At 38.7% G+C, this 22920-nt stretch overlaps 1 protein-coding gene across 1 annotated transcript in view; it reads right to left on the minus strand.

Moving 5' to 3' along the window:
* RB1 (RB transcriptional corepressor 1) overlaps positions 1 to 14709 on the minus strand; it is a 154868-nt gene extending 140159 nt beyond the window's left edge. The window contains exons 1-2 of the mRNA XM_047723407.1: positions 14341 to 14709; positions 11531 to 11657 (exon numbers count right to left, since the gene is read on the minus strand). Of these exons, the coding sequence (XP_047579363.1) occupies positions 11531 to 11657; positions 14341 to 14513 (300 nt within the window). The 5' untranslated portion in view covers positions 14514 to 14709. The remainder of the gene's footprint in view (positions 1 to 11530; positions 11658 to 14340) is intronic.
* Positions 14710 to 22920: the final 8211 nt, after the last annotated feature.

Below are 22920 nucleotides of genomic sequence, written 5' to 3' on the forward strand. Positions count from 1 at the left end.
ATAGAAAAGTGGAGAAAATCAGTGAAAGCAAAATCTGTTTTTTTAAGAGATCACCAAAATAGAGAAACTTTTAGTTTCACTGACCAAGACAAAAGAAAGAGGCTTCAATTAGCTAAAATTAAGAATGAAGTAATGGCATAAAGAGCAACCTTACAAAAATTAAAAAAAAAAAAACCACTATAGCATGAATGATTATAACAGATGAAATGGACAAATTCCTTAAGAGAGACCAACTACCAAAACTGACTCAAAAACAATCTGAATAGACTTATAGCAATTGAACAGTAATTTTAGAACTTCCCACAGAGAAAAGTCCAGGACCAGATTGCTTCACTGGTGAATTCTACTGGACATTTTAAGAGGAACTAGTAACAATTCATCAAATTCCTCCATAAAAACATCTTAGAAGGGAAGATTTCCCAACTTATTCTGTGAGAAGCCAGTATTACCCTGATACTGAAATCAGACAAAGACATTACAAGGAAAGAAAACAGAGATAAAATCTCCTATGAGTATATGCCAAAATCCTCAACAAAATACTAGCAAACCAAATTCACAAACATATAAAAAAGATTATACACCATTATCAAGTAAGACTTATCCTAGAAATGCAATTCTGGCTTAAGATCTGAAAATCAATTAAAGTAATACCAATAAGAGAGGGAAAAAAGAACATAACATTATATTAATAGGCACAGAAAATCATTTGACAAAATCCAAAATCATTTGATAAAACACTTAATGCAAGAGAAAGAAAAGGTAACACTCTTTCTCTCTCTAAAAATAAACAAACTTCTTGTCTAGCATTAAATATTCACTAGGGAGAAGGAGATTATAAAATATACCATTTTACATGCAGAGAAACAAAGATTTGGATGGTAGCAGACTTATCTTTGGAAACAGTGGAAGCTAGAATACAATGGAACTTGGCGGGAAAAAGCCAAGCTGCAATTTTTTAAATTTATTTATTTATTTATTTATTTGAACGAGAGAGAGTGAACTAGAGAACACAAGCAGAGGGAAGAGCAGAGAGAGGGAGAGGCGGACTCTGCTGAGCAGGAAGCCTGACTCGGGGCTCAATCCCAGAACTCCAGGACCACGACCTGAGCCAAAGGCAATGCTCAACTGACTCAGCCACCCAGGTTCCCCCCAAGCTACAATTTTTTAACTATGAAAATATCTTTTAAAAACAAAGGCAAGGGGCACCTTGGTGGTGCCACCTGGGTGGCTCAGTCAGTTGGGTGGCTGCCTTTGGCTCAGGTCATGATCTGGGAGTCCTGGGATTGAGCCCCATGTTGGGCAGCTCTGCTCAGTAGGGAGTTTGTGCCTCCCTCCACTTCTCTCCCCACCTCATGTGCTTTCTTTCTCTCTGACAAATAAATCTTTAAAAACAAAAAAGAAGTAAGAAAACTGAATTGCCCACATCTATTAAAGAAACTGAATTTGTAGTTAAAAACTTTCCCCCACACACACACACAAAAACCCTCAAGGCCATACATATGGCTTTACCAAACATTTAACAAGGAAAAATACAAATACAAATTTTACAAACGCTACAAAAAAATTAAAGAGAACAAAATATTTCCCAACTCATTCTATAAGGCCAACATTATTCTGTCACAAAATCTAACAAAAATATAAGGGGGGAAAAACAACACTAGAAAAAAACCCATAACCAAAAAGAGAAAACTACATACCCACTATCCCTCATGAATACATATGCAAAAATTCTTAACAAAAGTTTAGCAAATCAAATCCAAAGATATATGAAAGGGATACTGTATCATGATTAAGTTGAATTTACCCAGGATTGGAAAGTTGCTTTAACAGTCAATTTTATTCATCACATCAACAGTCTAAAAAAGGAAAAATGTGATCATCACAATAGATGCAGAAAAAGCATTTCACAAAATCCAACATTTATTTTTGATATAATAAAAAAAATCTGCAAACTGGGAATAGAAGGAAAATTCCTTAATCTGATAATCTAAGAAAAAGTCTACTTTTAACATTGCACTTACTGGTAAAAGACAGAATGATTTCTCCCTAACAGCAGGAACTCTTCCCGCTTCTACTCAACATTGTATTGAAATCTTAGCCAGTGCAACAGGCAAGGAAAAGAAAGCAAAATGTTATAAGGAAGAAATAAAGCTGTCATTATTCACACATGACATAATTGTGCACATAGGAAATCTATGGAAACTCAAAAATGGGCAAAAAACAAAAGATAATACACTGATCATGATAAACTATGGCAAATAAGCACATTTAGAAGGCCTTCAGCAACTGTGGACTTTGGGTGACAATGATGTGTCAGAGTCAGTCCAACTGTAACAAATGTAGCACTCCTGCGACAATGTTCATAATGGAAAAGGTTAAGCATGTGTGGAACAAGGGGTATATAGGAACTCTCTGTACCTTCTGCTCAATTTTGTTGTGAACCTAAAACTATTCTAAAAATAAAAGTCTATTTTAAAAATATTTCATGTAATTAGCAATCAGAAAAATGTAAATTAAAATCACACTGGGGGCGCCTGGGTGGCTCAGTGGGTTAAAGCCTCTGCCTTCGGCTCGGGTCATGATCCCAGGGTCCTGGGATCGAACCCCACGTCGGGCTCTCTGCTCTGCAGGAAGCCTGCTTCCTCCCCACTTTCTCTCTGCCTGCCTCTCTGCCTACTTGTGATGTCTCTCTCTCTCTCTGTCAAATAAATAAAATCTTAAAAAAAAAATTAAAATCACACTGAAATATCACTACATACCAAGAAGAATGGCCAATTTAAAAAAATAGTACCGGGGCGCCTGGGTGGCTCAGTGGGTTAAAGCCTCTGCCTTTGGCTCAGGTCAGGATCCCAGGGTCCTGGGATCGAGCCCCGCATCAGTCTCTCTGCTCAGCGGGGAGCCTGCTTCCCTTCCTCTCTCTGCCTGCCTTTCTGTCTACTTGTGATCTCTGTCAAATAAATAAATAAAATCTTTAAAAAAAAAAAAAGATAGAAAAATAAAAAAATAGTACCACCACCAAAAGTGGGCAAAGACATAAGGAAACTAAATCACCCATATATTGATGGTAGGAATATAAAATGGTACAGCTGGAACAAAGTTTGGCAGCTCTTACAAAATTAAACACATATGGACCATACCATATGACCAGCAATTGCACTCCCCCAGAAAAATGAAAACTGATATCTACACAAAAACCTATACGCAAATGTTCACAGCAGCTGTATTCCTAACAGCTAAAACCTAGGAATGAGGCAGACATCTTTCAATGGGTGAAAGGTTAAACAAACTGGTCCAGTCATGCCATGGAATACTACTGAACAAAAACAACAAAATGCAATGGGCTGACTTGTGCCCCCTGCCCAACTCCTGAAAACTCATATGCTGAAGTCCTAACCCTAAGTACCCAAGAATGCGACTGTTTTGGAAGATAGGGCCTCACAGAGGAACAATACATTAAAATGAAGACATTTGGTAAGCCTTAATCCAACCTGATTAGTGTCCTTATAAGAATAGGAAACTTGGACACACACACATACACACACACACACACCCCACCAGGGATATGTGCACATAGGATAAGCATTCCAGAATGCAAGGAGAAGACAGCAATCTGCAAGCCAAACAGAAAAGTCCCAAAAGAAACTAAATCTGTTGACATCTCAACTTGGACCTTGTAGTCTCCAGAAACTTGACAAAATGTATTTCTGTTGTTTAAGGCACCCAGTCTGTAGTATTTTGTTATGGCAGCCCTATCAAACTAATATACTGATAACAATTTCACTCCAGGGAATTTACTCTGAGTGAAAAAAGCCAATCCCAAAGGTTAAATACTGTAAAATCCCACTTAGATAACATTCTTGAAATTATAAAATATGTCACATTATTATTAAGTAATGATCTTATTAAATATGTATAGACAACCTGGTCTACTGATACTGTCTACATAATATTTGGAATGATGATTACAATCATTGGTCATCTTTGGGGGATCTTACAAAACAAATGTGTTCGTTTAAAAACTAGCCAATAAAAGCAAAGCATAAAGCACTTATCCTTCCTTTCCTGAATGAACTATACTTTAGAATAAGAACAGTTAATGAAGAGAAGTTTCTCTTTATAGAATTACAATAATAATTAAAAGAGGAATGATAAAGTGTCATATTACCATTTAGCAACCCCTATGGATTCAGTCAATGGTCATCAATAGTTGCTTATAACAAAAAAAGAGACATAACAAGATACATGCATCCCAATGGGCATTCACAAAAATATCTCTAAAATATTTCTTCCAGAAAATATCAAACCAGGATCTGATCAGGCCTCTGGCCTGATCTATTTCCAGAAAATACAGAGAATCAGACAAATATTTAAACAATGAAGAAGACACAATCTGCAAAATAAACACTGTAGGAAATTCTACAGAATAAACCATCCAGTTTCTTCAACAAATAAATTGTAAGAAAAGAAAGGGATGGGGGACAGAAGTAGAAGATAAAATCTACAGATTAAGAGATTTAAGACACAAGTCAACCAATTACAATATATGAGCCTTATCTGAATCCTGATTAGAACATGTGAAAAAAAAGTTCATGAAGTAATTGAAAAATTTTGAATATGGGATATTTGTTAATAACAAATTGTCATTGGGGACACCTCGGTGGCTCTGTCGGTTAAGCATCTGACTCTTGATTTTGGCTCAGGTCATGAACTCAGGGTCGTTAACATTGAGCCCAGCAGCAGGCTGTGCACTGAGTGTGGAGCCTGCTTAAGATTCTCACTCTCCCTCTTCCTTTGTCCACCCTCCTCATGCATGTGCACACACTCTCTCTCTCTCAAAAAAAAAAAAAAAATTATTTAAAATAAAATATTCTGTTTTTAAGGTTATTAAAAGAACCTTATGCAAAGGAGACGTTATTTGCAAAAGAAGAACTTCAGCCCTGCATGAAGAACCCTGCATGAAGAGGTGTCATATGTCTGTAGCACTATGTAACCTACATGGAATGCCTAGTGTTACTCCAATTCCAAATGATTCCTTTCAACTATCTTCCTAAACATAATGACCCATATCACAAAAACAAATGCTTCTATCAAGGCCAATATATTTCAAAGTTCTTGAATATATAAACACACACAAAAAACCCTAAGAGGCTGACATTCAGACATCATTTCTGCTTTATAGATAAGCAAACTGAGACTTGGAGAATTAACAAATTTACCTAAAATCCTATAGCTAAAATGCAACTAGTATCATCAAAAGTTTCCTGTCTCCAGGTCCAAGGCCTTTTCCATTCTACCATACAGTCATTTAAGATGCACAAAGAAAACCAAAATTTTAACAACTGATTCATTGTAAGTCACAACATGAACAGCACTCCTGGACAATTTCTTAATGGAAAGTCCCTATTTATATCCTATATGCAGTATGAACAGCATCTAATCTAATGACAGCAATTACATATTACACACTTATTAAACATTTATACAAAAAGGAAAAAAACACTTTTCCAGACAAAACACCACAGACCTTTCCTTAAATTTTAGAAAAATTACCACATCAGAATCATTACACACACATTTATAAATTCAACTATTTTCAAGGTTGCTTTGGCTATTTGGGGCCTTTTGTGGTTCCATACAAATATAAGGATTGTTTGTTCTAAGCTCTGTGAAAAATGCTGTTAGTATTTTTATATGAATCGCATTAAATGTGTAAATTGTTTTGGGTAGTAAAGACATTTTAACGATATTTGTTCTTCCAATCCAAAAGAATGGAATGTCCTTCCATTTCTTGGGGTCATCTTTCTTTCATGAGTGTTTTATAGTTTTCAGAATACAGGTCTTTCACCTCTTTGGTTAGGTTTACTCTTGGGTATTGTTTTTGGTGCAATTGTAAATGGAACTGATTCCTTAATTTCTCTTTCTGCTGTTTCATTATTGGTGTATAGAAATCCAACAGATCTCTGTAGGTTGATTTTGTATCATGAGACTCTACTGAATTCATGTATTAGTTCTAGCAGTTTTGTGGCAGTCTTTCAGGTTTTCTACATAGAATATCATGTCATCTGTGAATACTGAAAGTTTTACTTCTTCCTTCCTGATTTGGATGCCTTTTATTTCTGTTGTCTGATAGCTGTGGCTAGGACTTCTAGTACTAGTTAAATAACAGTGGTGAGAGTGAACATCCCTGTCTCTTTCCTGACCATAGAGGAAAAGCTGTTTTCCCCACTGAGGATGATATTAGCTGTGGGTTTTTCTTATATCGCCTTGATTATGTTGAGGTTATGTTCCCTCTAGCCCTACTTTGTTGAGGGTTTTTATCATGAATGGATATTGTACTTTGTAAAATGGTTTTTTTCATCTATTGAAATGACCATATAGTTTTTATTCTGTCTTAAAAAGCAAAGCTGGAGGCATCACAATTCCAGATTTCAAGTTATATTACAAAGCTGTAGTGATCAAAACGGTATGGTACCAGCAAGAAAATAGGCACAAAAATCAAGGGAACAGAATAGAAAACCAAGGAATGAACCCACAACTATATAGTCAGTCATCTTCAACAAAGCAGAAAAGAATATCCAATGTGGAAGAAGTCTCTTCAACAAATGGTCTTGAAAAAACTGGACAGCAACATGCCAAGGATGAAACAGCACCACTTTCTTATACTAAACACGAAAATCAATTCTAAATGGATTAGAGACCAAAATGCGAGATCTGAAACCATAAAATCCTAGAATAGAATGCAGACAGTAACACCTTTGACACTGACCATAGCAACTTCTTTCTAGATGTCTCCTGAAACAAGGGAAGCAAAAGCAAAAATAAACAACCAGGACTTGATTAAAATAAAAAGTTTCTACAAGCAAAGGAAACATAAAACTAAAAGGCAACCTATGAAATGGGAGAAGTTATTTGCAAATGACATATAAGATAAAGGGTAGTATCCAAAATATATGAAGAACTTATAAACACCCCAAAAAACAGATAACCCAATTAAAAAATGGGCAGAAGACATGCATAGACATTTTTCCAAAGAAGACATACAGATGGTCAACAGATAGATGAAAGGATGCTCAACATCACCCATCATCAAGGAAATACACATTAAACCTACAATGAGGTATCACCTCACATCGGTCAGGCTAAAATCAACAACACAAGAAATAACAGGCATTGGAGACAATGTAGAGAAAGGGGAACCCTCTTGCACTGTTTGTGAAAACACCAGCTGGTGCAGCTACTCTGGAAAACAGCACAGAGGTTACTCAAAAAGTTAAAAATAGAACTACCCTATGATCCAGTAATTGCACTACTAGGTATTTACCCAAAGAATACAAAAATACTAATTCAAAGGGATACCCCAATGTTTATAACAGTATTATCTATAATAGCCAAATTATGGAAACAGCTCAAGTATCCACTGACTGATGAGCAGATAAAGAAGGTGTGGACTATATACAATAGAATATTATTCAGTCATAAAAAAGAATGAAATCTCACCATTTGCAATGACATGATGGAACTACAGGGTATTATGCTAAGGAAAGTAAGTCAGTCAGAGAAAGATAAATACCATGTGATTTCACTCATATGAAATTTAAGAAACAAAACAAATGATCACAGGGGAAAAAGGAAAGAGAGACAAACCAAGAAAAATAATTTTAACTATAGGGAACAGAGTGATGGTTACCAGATGGGGGAATGGGAGATACAGGTGATGGGGATTAAGGAGGGCACTTGCTGTGATGAGGACCAGTGTTGTACATGCTGAATCACTACACTGTACACCTGAAACTAGTATTAGACTGTATATTAACCAACTAACAGGAATTTAAGTAACTTTTAAAAATTCAAGGATTTTAACTGATTCTCAAGGTCTCCTAAAAATTACATTAATATAAAGTTTTCCAGGGTAGTTCTTAAGTCAAATTATTCTAGTTGTATGATCTAATATAGACATTCATTTACACTAATAAGTGCTTTAGGTGCATGAAGTTATTTAATCCACCCTATTAATTCCAAGATCCAGAAATTACTATTACTCATTTTTACAAATAATGAAACTGAGGCTTGGAGATTTTAGGTAACTTGTTCAAGACCAGGAAGCTAGTAAATGGTAAAACTAAGACCTGAGTCAGTCTAGTCTGATGACAAATCCTTGTTCTTAACCCACCCTCTATTCCAATAAACATCATCTACTTTCAGTTGTCAAAAAGAGTTACCTTAGTTACTATATTTCTCTTCTTGTTTAAAAGAAGATAGCCAACTATTATCTAGAAGAGCTAAAATGGAATAGCTGCATCAGAAATGAGTTCATTTTGTCATAACATTCACTTCTCTGCACAAGCTGTCACATTCTCCCTTAGGAATGATTGTATAATCAGAGGTTAAATTCTCAGGCCAATCCTCAAAAACTTAAATATCACTTAAAATAATATTTCTAGATAAACATCTGGTAATTATAACAGGACAATACCATATCCTGCAAAAAATAGGTACCCAATATCCCAAAGGTAACATGTAATTCCTTCCTTTTCTTCCTCCAGCACACAACCAAGAATGAATTCACATCCCCTAGTCCCATCATGAGCTCCATTAGGAAATAAGATTTAAACTGTGCCAGTACCTATGGAAGGTAAGGACAAAGCCAGGATAAAAGCATAGAATAAGAAAGTAGTAACATTTATTCATCCTTGTAGTCAAGTCTGAAGGCTTAAATGGTCTTCACAATCAAGGAAAACTATACATTATCGTTCAGTATAATTCAATATAATATAAAAACATAATACATACTATTATATAATAATATATGTTAATTTACTATATATAATATAATTCAGTATAATATATAGTTCCGTATAATATAAATTATAGATCAGTACAAAAACAGTTTTGTATTAATCAGCCTGGAACCCTAACTACCATATTGTACTTAGAAAGAGATCGGGAACATAACCCACTCATAAATTGGAAACTACCCGGGGCGCCTGGGTGGCTCAGTGGGTTTAAGCCTCTGTCTTCAGCTCAGGTCATGATCCCAGGGTCCTGGAATCGAGCCCCGCGTCGGGCTCTCTGCTCAGCAGGGAGCCTGCTTCCCCCTCTCTCTCTGCCTGCCTCTCTGCCTACTTGTGATCTCTGTCTCTTAATAAATAAATAAATAAATAAATAAATAAATAAATAAATAAATAAATAAATAAATAAATTGGAAACTACCCATATTCACCAACACTCTCTATAATCTACAACTCCTTCCCAACTTTCTGAAAACTAAAAGCCTAGCATCTGTGAGCAAGAGGTGAAGGAGCTATGACTCCCGATAACTGCATATGCACAAAAACAGGTCTGAACATGAAGTACCCAAATCAGTGGAAGTATACATTAGATACTTTGGGAAGATAATACCAAAGTCATTCATCCAAGATCCTTCAGTATTCCTCTCTTTTTAAGTAAGGAGTTCGAGATTATGTTCAGGCCTTTGAAATTGGATTCATTTTCTCTTTTTTATTACCAGAGTCTATGTACTGAATGCTTGTGCCCCCAAAATGCATATGCTTAAAACCTAATGCCCATTGTAAAGGTATTAGGAGTTGTGGCCTTTAGGAAGTGATCAGGTCCTAAGGGCTGTGTCCTCATGAATGGGACTGGTGTCCTTATAAAAGAGGCCTGAGAAAGCTTCCACCCCTTCCAACTTGTAAAGCTAACAACAAGATGCTACCTATGAAGGAGGAAGCGAGCCCTCACAGAGACACAAAATCTGCCAGCACCATGATCTTGGACTTTCCAGCCCCCTGAACTGTAAGAAATAAACTTCTGTTGTTTATAAGCCACCCAGTCTGGTATTTTGTTAAAACAGCCCAAATGGACTAAGATGCCAGAATTTTTTTAATGGTTTTAAACATTTTCATGGGAGGTACATTAATATATTTTGTTGTATTAATCTGATCAGTAAAAACAGACAGACATGTACAATAGTATAGTGCTAATGTTAATAAGAAAGTAAATTTATTAAAAGTGTCTGTCTGGAGTGCAATTTAACAATAATTACCAAAAGATTTATAAATGTTCATAGCTGTTGACTCAGTAATTCAGCTTATAAAAATGTATTCCAAAAATCAGATTCATTCATTAATTTATTTAACAAACTATCAAGGACTAACCTTGTGCCAGGAATTATTCTTATGAATAGAGATGTTTATCACATCATTTTATAGTGTCAAAAAGTTGTGGTGAAAAAATGTCCAATAATAGTAAGATTTTTAGCAAATTAAAATATATCTAATGTATAAAATATTATAGTACCATTGGAAACATTATCAAATACCAAAAAAATTTAGTAACATAATAAAATTCTCATGATATGTTAAAAAAATTTAAAACAAGATACAAAATTATTACATGTAACTATAGTTACATGTAGTTACATGTATGATCCCAAATCTGTGTTTTAAATGACTCAGCCAGGGACCTTGATCGAGTTACCTAACCTCACTCTATTTCAGTATCTTCTAAAAATAATCAAGATTTTACATTTTACATGTAAAATAAAGACTTTTTGTTTCATATCTCAATGGATTGTTGAATGAGTTATTTTTTAAGTTCTTATAATATCCCCCAGTACATATAAAGCCCTAGTAATTATTTGCTGGTGTTAGTAGTAGTAATATTACATATACACACATATACTTATGTAAAGAAAAAAAGGAAAGAAATGTATCAAATGCTATCAAAGATTCTACATTCTAACAAAACTAATTCTGAAACAATCAGGAATTTTAAACACTACATATTATAAGATATTAAAAATTATAAGGTATGGCTTTGTCTTTTAAAAAGTCTTTGTATCCGAGTGAAGGATGTATGAATAAAATATGATAGCTAAGATTTGCTTTAAAATACTTTGGGGGCACCTGTGTGGCTCACTGCGTTAAAGCTTCTGTCTTCAGCTCAGGTCATGATCCTGGGTTCCTGGGATCGAGCCCCACATCCTGCTATCTGCTCAGTGGGGAGCCAGCTTCCCTTCCTCTCTCTCTCTCTGCCTGCCTCTCTGCTTACTTGTGATCTCTGTCTGTCAAATTAATAAATAAATTGAAAAAAAAAACTTTAAAATACTTTAGGGGGGGTTTACATGTGGAGATTTTAAAAAATTTGTAATGCTATCAGATGTACATTATTTACCTCTAGGTAACAAAATTATTTGCTTTTCTTTATGTTTTTCTATTTTTCAAATTATCTAGAGTAATTCAAAATTATTTTTTAAATGAGAAAATTTGGAGGGCGCCTGGGTGGCTCCGTTGATTGAGCATCCAATTCTTGGGTTTTGGCTCAGGTCATGATCTCAGGGTCCTCAGACTGAGCCCTGTATTGGGCTCTGTGCTCAGCAGAGTTTGCTTAAGATTCTCCATCTCTCTCACCCTCTGCCCCTCCCTGTGCTCAGGCTCTTTCTCTCTCTCCCTCTAACATAATTAATTTTTTAAAAAATTCTTTAAAAAAAATGAGAAAACTTTTTTTCAAAAAATGTTAAAGAAATCCTTACCAATACTCCATCCACAGATGAAACTTTCTCCCAAGTTAACCAAGCTCTTTCTTTGACATGATCTGGTATCTTTAATTTCTGACATAATGCGGTAAAATCAGGTTCTTCGGTTTCTTCCAACACGAGACTACCAGATAAAAATAGACATGTAATAGGGATAGACTTACAAATCAAACTGATTAAACATTTCTTTCAATGGTTTGTGTATAACAGTGCTGTCCTGAAAAAAGCATCAATAAATACTTTAAAATCTTATTTATCTTTGAAAAAATTACAGGTAGAATTTAAACATGTTTATCTTTTTCAAAGTCTTTCCAACAAAAATACAACACCATGAAAGATGTTTGCTGGCCTGGTGAATCACATACAGTTCAGAACAGCAAAATAGCTTTGTAAAAGTATGATAGCTAAAGCTGTATAGGAAAATTGGGATGACAATAACAGCAAAAGGAAGAAAGCCCGTATATAAATTACAGATTCAATTTAGTATTAGTGAGTTTGCTAAAATGCAGTCTACAACTTATCAATGTCTCACATGATGATTAACTTAATATAAATTACTGCTATGCTTATATCAGATTTTTCCCTTTGATCCTACCCAGGACAAGTAGTCAATAATTTCTTGTTGGCTAGTTCTTTTTCATTCACTTAATGTCTATTTCACACCTAAAAGTAATAATATGAGGAATACTGAGTAATTTTTCAGTATTTACTCTGACCCTGTCTGTACAAAGTACCTTAGATGCATAGTTTCAGTGAAATCCGTACATCAGCCTATTAGATAAGTACTCTTATTATCCTTGTTTTACAGATAAGTACCAAATCAGAGAAGCTTAAGTACTCACTCAAGGTCATGGCCAGTAAGTGGGAAACCCAACAGTTTAACTCCATAATCCATGCCCTTGACCACTATTGCAGACTGCCAACCCTCCTTCAAAATATAATTAACTTTTGATTATGTCAACAATGAAGGTGAAATGCTGTTCCTAGTGAAGGTTTTCCTTCCAACTTCACCACTTAGACCAGATACAATGCAAAAGAAAAAAGATCTCAGCTGTCAAGGTAGAAACACACTCTGTCATTGAAAGTGCAGGTGGAGTGGGCCCTGAATCCATCCCTAAGCAAGTGCTAGGCTTCGGATCACCAGGCACTAGTTTTTACCCTTGCTAAGCAGCTAATCTACAGAGTTCAATTGCCCATACTAGTGAAACCTTTTGTGGGTATGGATAATCAAGAGTAGAGTGTATCTCGTATGGTTTTTGACCTACGGGAGATTTTTTGATAGTTCCATCATTTACAAGTAGATAACATAATGTTGGGGTGGGGAAGAAAGGCATTCTTTTCTCAGGTGACGGCCAAAATTTCAGTATTTCTGGTTACCTTATAATTGGGTAACGTGGAATTCTTCAGAGTAGATTTAGTGCTTTTTCCAAATGAAAACTTTCAAGTATTGGATACATCAGAGTTTAATCAGAAATTAAATTTGTCTTCTCCCAGAACATACTAGACTTTTTTTTTTTTTAGTGAGTGTGATTTTTAACTAACCCACAAGACAACCCATTTAAATATATGTATTTTTAATAGACTTTCACAGGCCATCCCAAAGACCATCCCAATTTTTTACAATTTGTCTGAACTCTGTTAGTGTCTGGCAAGTTGAAAGAACAGGGCTTGGTAATGGGCTAGAACAGGGGAGGAAGTGATGAGGGACAGAAATGAATCCCATTTCCCTGAAATCAATATGTAGTCTCAAAGTAGAACCAGGGCGGACAACAATAATGGCAATCATACTCTTTTAATCTTAGCTTCTTAACCATAAAAAAGTATCGCAATCAAGAAAAATAGAATGTTGCAATGGAATAAATACCCCCTTGTCATGTTCTACTGCATTATCATGGACTCGCCTAAATTTAGATACCGGGGTGGGGGGGGGGAGTTTCATGTGAGCACAAGACCATCACTAACTTTGTACCCAAACAAAACAAAACGAGAGGACACAGAGTTGTTTCCTGGCTCAAAGGCAAAATGAAAGCAAAAATGAAAAATGCTGAAGATTAATAATATAAAAGAGTTTTATACAATGGGAATAAAAAAAAAGTTGAGAAACTTTAAGTTACAAAACTTTTTCCCATACACCAGTTCCTCTCAAAAGTTACGTTCCTCCAGTAACTACGGATGGTTCTGAATCCCCAAAGCACTGTTAAAAGGGAGCGCCACAAAACACCTCAGCCGAATACCCTGGGGGCAACTGACACGCAGGACCCTGCACTTCACGTCCGATGGCTTTCCTGGCTGGCCTCTCTCAGCCCCGGGCTTCGGATGCAGTGCACGCCCAGAGGAAAACACTTTCAGCTGTTGCATCGCAGTAGACCAAAACAGAAAGTCAAACGGCCACCGAAAAACTACAAATCTCAACAGGAGACAAACTCTCCATCAGACACTAGTCAGTCATTTTTCTTTTTTTGCCTTTGATGGGGCCTCGAAATCACCCGCCGCCTGCAAGCCTTTCCGCCTAGAGGAGGAAAGGCGGCACCTGTCACTTTGCTCAGGGACCCGAGCCCCACCCGCCCGACACCTGTCAAGCGGGAGCCCAGACCCTTCCCGGCTTCCCTCCCCTCGCTCCCCGACCCAGACCCCTGTCACCCTCCTCCAGGCGCTCCGCGGTGGTGGGGGACACGGGAGCACCCCCCTCCCGCTCGGACGCGGCCGCGGGCGGAGACGCGCCCCCGCCTAGACGCCGGGGCGCCAGCCCGGACGCACTCTCGGGGCGCCCTTCTCTAGCCGCGGCCGCCGGGGTTCTGCTCGCTCACCTGGGCAGAGGCAGGTCCTCGGGGCCACTGTCCTGCTCAGGGTCCTCCTCAGGAGGAGGCGGCGGCGGTGGGGGTTCGGCGGCCGCTGCGGCGGCGGCGGCGGCGGCGGCGGCGGCGGCGGCGGCTGCTGCTGCTGCTGCTGCTGCTGCTCTCCGGGGGTTTTTGGGCGGCATGACTCCCCCCCAGGGCAGGAGCCAGTGACTGGTGGCGAAGGGCCGGGAAAGGAGGACGCGCGCACGTCGGGGCACGCCCCGTCCTCTCCCGACTCCCGTTACAAAAATAATTTGAACGTCCCCTGAGAAAAACCGGACGAGCCCTCCCCCGCCCGGCAACCGAGCGCCGCGTCCAACCGCGGGAAAACGTCACTTCCGCCCCCGGCGTCACGTCCGCGAAGCTCCCGGGCCCGCCGGCGTCGGGAGGGAACCGGGGCGCGGAGCGGTGCGCTGGGCGGGGGCGCGAGGTCGGCCAGGCTGGGCGTGGACCCCCGGCCTGGACCGAGACAGCTTCCCGGAGGCAGCCGCCGCCGCCCGGACGTGTCTCTACTCGAAACTCTCCTCTTCAGGCCTGGGTGCCGGTAACGGGGCACCGCACAGTCTGGGGAGTGAGATCGGGCCCCATTTTTATCTGTGGGCTGATCTGGGGCTGCGACTCCGGCCCCGCCGGGAATATCAAGCGTGTGCACCCTGGGCGGGCACGCCCCTCTCCCTCCGTGGGCGGCGCCCTCCCTCTCCACCACGCTCCTCCCGCCCAATCCGTTAGGCAGAATCGGCCAAAACAAAAACAAACGTTCGTGGAACGCCTCGTAGAAAGTGAATTTTGACGATCACTGGGAGATACAAGGTGTAGAACAATTACTAGCCTTTTAGGGTCACTGTTTACGGAAGGGGAGTGGGGGAATGGGTACAGAAAAAATTATAGTGTTGATAAATGTTTTAATAGCGGTGTAAAAAGGGGAAGCACCGTCGAAATGTCTAAGGGACAACTTCAGAGAAGCTGTGGCACCTGAATAGAAGTTTGCCAGGTATGTACATAGCAAGTTTGCCTTGCTATGTACCAGGGATTGTGCTGGCCATTTTAACTATCTTAATCCTGGGTCCTGGGATAGAGCCCCCCCCCCCACCCCCCGCCTCCCTCCCGTAGTGCTCACTGCTCCGCAGGGAGCCTGCTTCTCCCTCTGCCTGCATCTCCCCTTGCTTGTTCTGTGCTCTGTGTGTGTGTGTGTGTGTGAGAGAGAGAGAGAGAGAGAGAGAGAAATGAATAAATAAAATCTTAAAAAAAAAAAAAAAAAAAGAATGCACCAAGAAAAGAGGAGCATGCGCAAAGGCACAAAGACCTCTGAGAAGAGCATGCTGGAAGAGCTTAACACCATCCAACATTGGTTTAGAAGCTGTGTCTCTTCTCTCGTGACATTTACTATAATAATAGATTGTCTAGTATGAAAACGTGTTTTTCTCTCTTTGGCAGACCCAGTGGATTGCCCAGTCAGAACTTACCACTTGAGGCACTGTGAATAAAACATAGCTGTGTTCTGATGTGAACCCCCTCATCCTTGGAATAGCTGACCAGGGCTGAGGCAGCAGGACCCTTCAGTCAAGTCAGGGCTGCAAACTTCTTGGGTTTATCTTGGCCAGTTGTACAATGGATTACCATTTTCTGTATATACCATGATATATATGTCAGGATATGAAAAGGGTTGGCAGTCATTGGCCTACTCAACAGCCAGTCTGTCCTACGTTCAGAAATCATCTCTTGGGGGCCCAAAGTTTGTCAGGAAGTTGGGCCCAAGCCCAGCCCCAGCTACAGAGAATGAGTAGCATCAAAGTGGTAATCCTCTTCACCTTGCCAGGGATTAGTGTAGGCAGGAGCTCAGGACGCAGCTTTGCAAGATCAAAGATTGTCTGCTGGCAGCCTGATAAATGAGATACAGAGATGACACAGTTCTTCTTCCTTTAACTGTTATCATGAGAATGTGACACTGAAACAATTACTCTGGCCATTGTGACTTAAGACAAGCTGACCTGAGGATAAGGCAGAAATGTTAATGATGTTACAGTAAGTAATACCAAAACATCTGCATCCTCAGTGACAAATCAGTTCTGATTTGACCAATGCCGGAGGTGACCTCAACTGAGCTGGAGTTTTCAGTTGTTTACACCAGAAAGCATTATGACTGATAATTTTGTCCAATGAGCCCTTTCAGGATAGAGACCAAATATTAGGCATCGTTGTAGACATATAGTAGCCAGCAGTGTTAGCCACGCAGTAAATGCTTGTTTGCTAAAAGTAGAGAGGCCAGAATAGCAGAGGAAAATTCTGGAAACTGAAGTAAACTCCATATGTGGATATGACTTACTTTAAACCCAGGTTATCAACCTCTGGATTTGCCACAATTGTGATAAATCAAAGAGAGATTTCTCAATTTATAAAAGGATGTGTGTCGTTATCATGGATTAATTTAACTGTTTTCCACTACATTTAAAACCCTTACCCCCCCCCCCACACACACAGCTTTCTGTTGCACAACCAAAGAAATATTAGAAATTCTACAGATTCTTAAAAGATTCTTTTCCCGAGCTTCCTCCAACAGTGAAATCACAGACATTATAATCGGGGTTTAACACTCAAGTTGTGTAAACACGGTTAGTTGGTGGATCCTCGGGTTCCAAGCCAGCCGGGCAGCTCTGATGGCACCAGCTCTCCCCTTAGGCCCAGCCCCGGCTCGGTGGCGGCCACCACCCAGCCCTTCCTTTCCTGAAGGTGGGTGACACCCACGCCCCTGCAGAGCCGGGCCTGAAGGTACCTCTAAACGCCCAGGCCAACAGCTTCTCTGGTTACCTATGTCCTACTTGTTCATTCAGTGACTGCTTTCTGATGTTCACTCTACTTGACCTTTCTTGCAGTTAACACAGTTAACCACATCCTCTTTCTTAAAACTTCCCTAGTCTTCCATAAATCCATGGTCGCTTTTTTCTCCTTCCTTCTGTTCCTTTATAAACTCCTCCCTGGTTTTCTCCCTGTCTTCAGTGCAGTTTCCCTAGAGCAGCATGAGTCAACGTGTGTTCCTTGGACCACTGCCAGTTTGCTTATGTCTCATCTACAAGGAAATGAGCACAGAAATTAAGAGTAAGTGCTTAGCAGCATTTTCAGCGATTTAATATTTCAGCTATATCCAGGCACATGATCTTTGAACACTTCTCAATAAATAGAATATGGAACAGTTCAGGTGTTTCGCAACTTGTGTGATTGTAGGTGGCATAGCTGTGTCCTTGGTCTGTGCAGTAGGACCACATTATAAGGAATAAAATTTTAAGGTTAGTTGATTAACTATAACCCCAAAGTGAATACAAATCTGTGAAAGTGTAAATATTTATTTACTTTTCTAACTTGTTATATTTACAGTCATTTTAATTTTTAATCAAGCCTGGTTTTTTAAATTCATAGCTATATTAGGGAAGTTAAATTTGTGTCATTTGTTTCTAGCCCTAAATTATAGGTGATGAAATAAACCTTACTGTCCTGTTGTCAAGAAAAGACACATGTCAGTACCATGTTAGTAATAGTAGTAGCAACCCAAACAATGGCCAGAGAAGTGATTCTAAAGAATTAAAGATCCAAGTGTTTTTACTATTTTTGCTCGGAAGTAGCATCCCCCTTCTACTGAGTCCATAGCCAAAACTCACAGTAAAGTACTAAAACCATAATTGTCTGATGAAGCATCAGACATCAAAATTCATCAGCATTCATATATAAAATATAAGGAAACTAATTGTAAGTTTGATAAAACATGTAGCATTTTTATTTTCCATGAAAAAATCTCCACACATAGGGAATTCATGGATCCAGAATCCATTTCTTTTTTTTTTCTTTTAAGATTTTTATTTATTTATTTATTTATTTATTTATTTGACAGAGTGAGAGAGAGAGTGTGCACAAGTAGGCAGAGAGGCAGGTGGGGTGGGGGGGCAGGCTCTCCACTGAGCAGAGAGCTGGATGTGGGGCTCGATCCCAGGACCCTGAGACCATGACCTGAGCCGAAGGCAGAGGCTTAAAGCACTGAGCCACCCAGGTGCCCCCAGAATCCATTTCTTTAATTGAAATATACTTTAAATGCAACTATAACTTAAAAGGACAAATTTTTAGAACTGATAAGAAAAACCGGTACTATTACTGATAAGGAAGATGAATTTTGAAACTAAAACAGTATTTGCTCTATTCTGGATAAAAATTAAAAGTGAATGTCCTCAGCTTGCTGAAATTGTCTTCAAATCACTTCCATTCCCTTAAACATATCTTTGAGAGACTAATTTCTCTACTATGAGTGTTACTGAGTAAAACATAAAAACAGTTTAGATACACAGTATCTCCTGCTAGAGGCATTGTCAGCACTCTAACCTAGCTAAGATAATTTAATAGGCAAGAAACATTTTCATTTGTCGTGTTAAAATCTGTAACTACTGACAAATTTTAAATATTAAATATAGCATTTAATATGGGAAATTACTCCTTCACTACCAGCTTTTTGTTTTTTGACTATGGAATTATTTAAAAACTAACCATGTATTAGTAACGCTTTATATTAATCACCTATATGCACACTTAACAGTGAACAAAGTGGTTTTGTAGTTTCTTCTTTAATGCTATGTAATATTTTGTTCTGTGTTTTTTGAGATGTAATTTTGTATCTGTTTAAAATACTTAAAATGTGAGTCTGTAATTGGTGTGCCTTTTTAATTTTCATTTCATTTTCAAGTATTTTTAAAAGTTTCATTTTTCAGAAGTATCAATTCATGAAATTAAAAAGAAAGGAAAGGCCCTTCACAGATAGTGTGAGATAACACTGGTCTAAGAGATCCTCACTTCTCTTCTCCATTTGCTCTATTTTATTTCCACAATTTAAATCACCCCCATATATGTATGCTCTTAGATTCTTTCAGATTTCAAGAAACAGAGATCCATTTTGTTTACCTTAATTATTCAGGATTATTGATTAGTTTAGGGGAGGAGTAAAAGAGACAAAAAGCTAAAAAATAAAGAGTCCCTCCTGCTACACTCCTGTACCTTATCATCCATCCACTAGCTGACTCCCATCCTTCCTGCCTCTGTGAACATTGTTAGTTTTCATCTCTTTATAATTCCTGCCACAATGATCCCCTCTCCATGTCACTAATTCACATTCCTCAGGAGAGAGACTATGACTGGTTCCCCTACTAAACTATAATTTACATTAGCAGTCGCAGTGAAATTTGCTATTTACATTTTTACAGCAAATTTACATTTGCTAGTCGCAGTGAAAAATGAAAATGCAAGGCCCCTTTTTCACAAATTATTGAGATTTTCAAGATAGTGAGTGTGGAACATTTTAAACCAAGCGCAATGCCTTTCTAAATGGAGTCTTATAGAACTCCATAGCTCACCTGCCAGCCATGTCCATGAGAATAGATCTATATCTGTTCTGCTAACTAGGGTGTCCTCATACCTAGCATGTACTCATGACACTGAGAAATCAAATGGCCTTGATACCAAGTGGTGCCGATTTGGAATTGATATCATTGTATTAGTTTCCCCTCCTTCCCTGCCCACTCCCCTTTACCTTCACTCCTATTTCTCTCAAATTGCACTCGGTCTGTATTTTCTAGAGAATCCAAGCTAAAACACTTGGCTCCAAAGTGTCCTGAAGACATTCAGGATGGGATATTAGAGTTGGCTTAATCACTGGTCTTATGGCAATAAAGACAAAGCATGGTATGTGGGTAGTAAGTGGGGCCACACAGTGGTATCATAACTACTAAGGCTTCCCACCTGTGCCGATCACAGGATGCAGTGCACATAGAAGGTGGAACATTGGAATGTGTCATGGCTATGATGCTTGAGCAGTATGGGGATAATAACTGTAGGGATTGGGATGGATTCTGTTACCAGAATTGTACCCTTTGTAAAAGAAAATGATACCTCAGGGCAGGCAACTGTCACCTTAAGGCACTCTGAGAAAGGCAGAAGGCTTCCATTGGCAGGTTTTTTTTTTTTTTAAAGCTGAGTGAAGAGAGACTTTTTTTTTTTTTAAGATTTTATTTATTTATTTGACAGACAGAGATTACAGGTAGGCAGAGAGGCAGTCAGAGAGAGGAGGAAGCAGGCTCCCCACTGAGCAGAGAGCCCTATGTGGGGCTCGATCCCAGGACCCTGGGATCATGACCCGAGCCGAAGGCAGAGGCTTTAACCCACTGAGCCACCCAGGCGCCCCGCATTGGCAGTTTTTTAAAAGACTGTGATTTTGATGTAAATTATTTTTGCTTTTGTCTTAACAAAACTATATGTAATAAAATTAAAGAAAAAATATAAAATATAAGATAAAGAACTTGGGCATTCTGGGAAGCATAATTCTGAACATTATTCTCTTAATTTTTTAAAATTTTTTTTAATTTGACAGAGATCGCAAGTAGACAGAGAGGCAGGCAGAGAGATGGGGAAACAGTCTCCCTGCTGAGCAGAGAGCCCAATGTGGGGCTCAATCCCAGGACCCTGGGATCATGACCTGAGCCAAAGGCAGAGGCTTTAACCCACTGAGCCACCCAGGCGCCCCTTGCATTTATTTTTGAGTATGGTTTAAGAGGGTGATTCAGTTCAACCTTTTTTGGGGGGGGGGTGGGGGGAAATGTAGCTTTCCAGTTTTACCAGTACCATTTATTAAAGAGACTTTTACTCATTGTATATACTTTCTTCCTTTGTTGTAGATTAATTGACCATATAAATTGTAGATTAATTGACCATTAAATGGTCACAGATAATTGACCATATAGGTTTATTACTGGCCTTTCTGTTCTGTTCCACTGATCTATTTTTGTGCCAGTACCAAATTATTTTCATTACTGTAGCTTTATAGTGTAGCTTGAAATCGGAGATTGTGACACCTCCAGCTTTGTTCTTCTTTCTCAAGATTGCTTTGACTATCTGAAGTCTTTTCTGGGTACATACACATTTTAGATTATTTGTTTTAATTCTGTGAAAAATACTACTGGTATTTTGATAGAGATTACATTAAATCTGTAGATTGCTTTGGATAGCATGGGAATTTTAACAATATTAATTCTTCCAATCCATGAGCATAGTACATCTTTTCCATTTGTTTATTTGGTCTTCAATGTCTTTCATCAGTGTCTCAGAGATGCAGCAAGTCTTTTACCTTTTTGGTAAGTTTATTCGTAGGTATTTTATTTTTTTTGATGCAATTGTAAATGGGATTGTTTTGTTAATTTATCTTTCTGCTAGTTCATTATTAGTGTATAGAAACAACAGATTTCTGTATGTTAATTTTATATCCCATAATTTTACTGAATTCATTTGTCAGTTCTAATAGTTTTTTTGGTGAGGTCTTTAGGGTTTTCTTTGTACAGCATAGAAAACCCTGAAACCTTTACTTTGGGAATCTAAAACACAAAACAAACAAACAAACAAAAACAGAAACAGACTCATAAATATAGATAGCAAGAAGATAGCGGACTTCCCAGTTATGAAATAAATAAGTCAGGGATGAAAAGTACAGCATAGGGAATATAGTCAGTATTGTTGTAATTATGTTGAATGGTGACAGATGGTAACTACATTCATGGTGATCATTGCATAATGTATAGAACTGTCAAATCACTATGTTGTACACTTGAAACTAATGTAATATTATGTGTTAACTGTACTTCAATTAAAAAAAATAAGTAAAAGACTGATTTCCGTAGCTTAGAGCAAACTATACTAAAAATCAGGCCCAGAATCTGATTGTAAAGGCAGCAGAGCTGAAAAAGCAACAAAATGCGTAGATTTACAAGGTCTCCTATGTCCACATCTGGTCCCTGAAGGAGCAAAGTGATCTAAGACCCAGGATGGGATATTTGAGTGGATGAGTCTGAGAATATTGAATCTCCTAATTCCCCCCTGAACCTGTGGAATACAGGAAAAGATTAGCAGCCAGCTCTCAGGGGAGGGGTTGGCAGGGAAGGACCATGATTTGTAGCATTAGCCAATTTCTATTGAGTAAACACTCCCACTTTAGTCGCTTTCAGCTTACCAACATAATGTCACTGAACACAGAATTAAAAAGTGATGCCCACAATTGGCTCCTATAAGCTGGTATGGACTGGCTCCAACCCATCAGTAACCTGATGTGCAATCAGCACCTCCACTTTGCCAGAGGAAAATAGTCTTCTCTTGCCTGTAAATCATGCAAAGACTGTTGAAGCAAGTGGCTCTCCAAAAGGATGTGTGGCCATTAGCCAGGGTAACTGTGCACTGGAAAAAAGGAAATGCTCAGAGTCTTCAAGGATTGTTACATACAGGGCACCTGGGTGGCTCAGTTAAGTGTCTGCCTTTGACTCAGGTCATGATCCCAGGGCCCTGGGATTGAGTCCTGCATCAGGCTCCTTGTTCATTGGGAAGTTTGCTTCTCCCTCTGTGCCCCCACCCCGCTTCCTGATCTCTCTCAAATAAATGAATAAAATCTTAAAAAAAAAAAAAAAAAGAATTGTTAGATACAGTGTCCAAACTGTCACTGACACCACCATGATTCTCCAATTAGAATAGAAACCAGTGAAA

This window comes from Lutra lutra, chromosome 3 (assembly GCF_902655055.1).
Source record: "Lutra lutra chromosome 3, mLutLut1.2, whole genome shotgun sequence".
Taxonomy (NCBI): domain Eukaryota; kingdom Metazoa; phylum Chordata; class Mammalia; order Carnivora; family Mustelidae; genus Lutra; species Lutra lutra.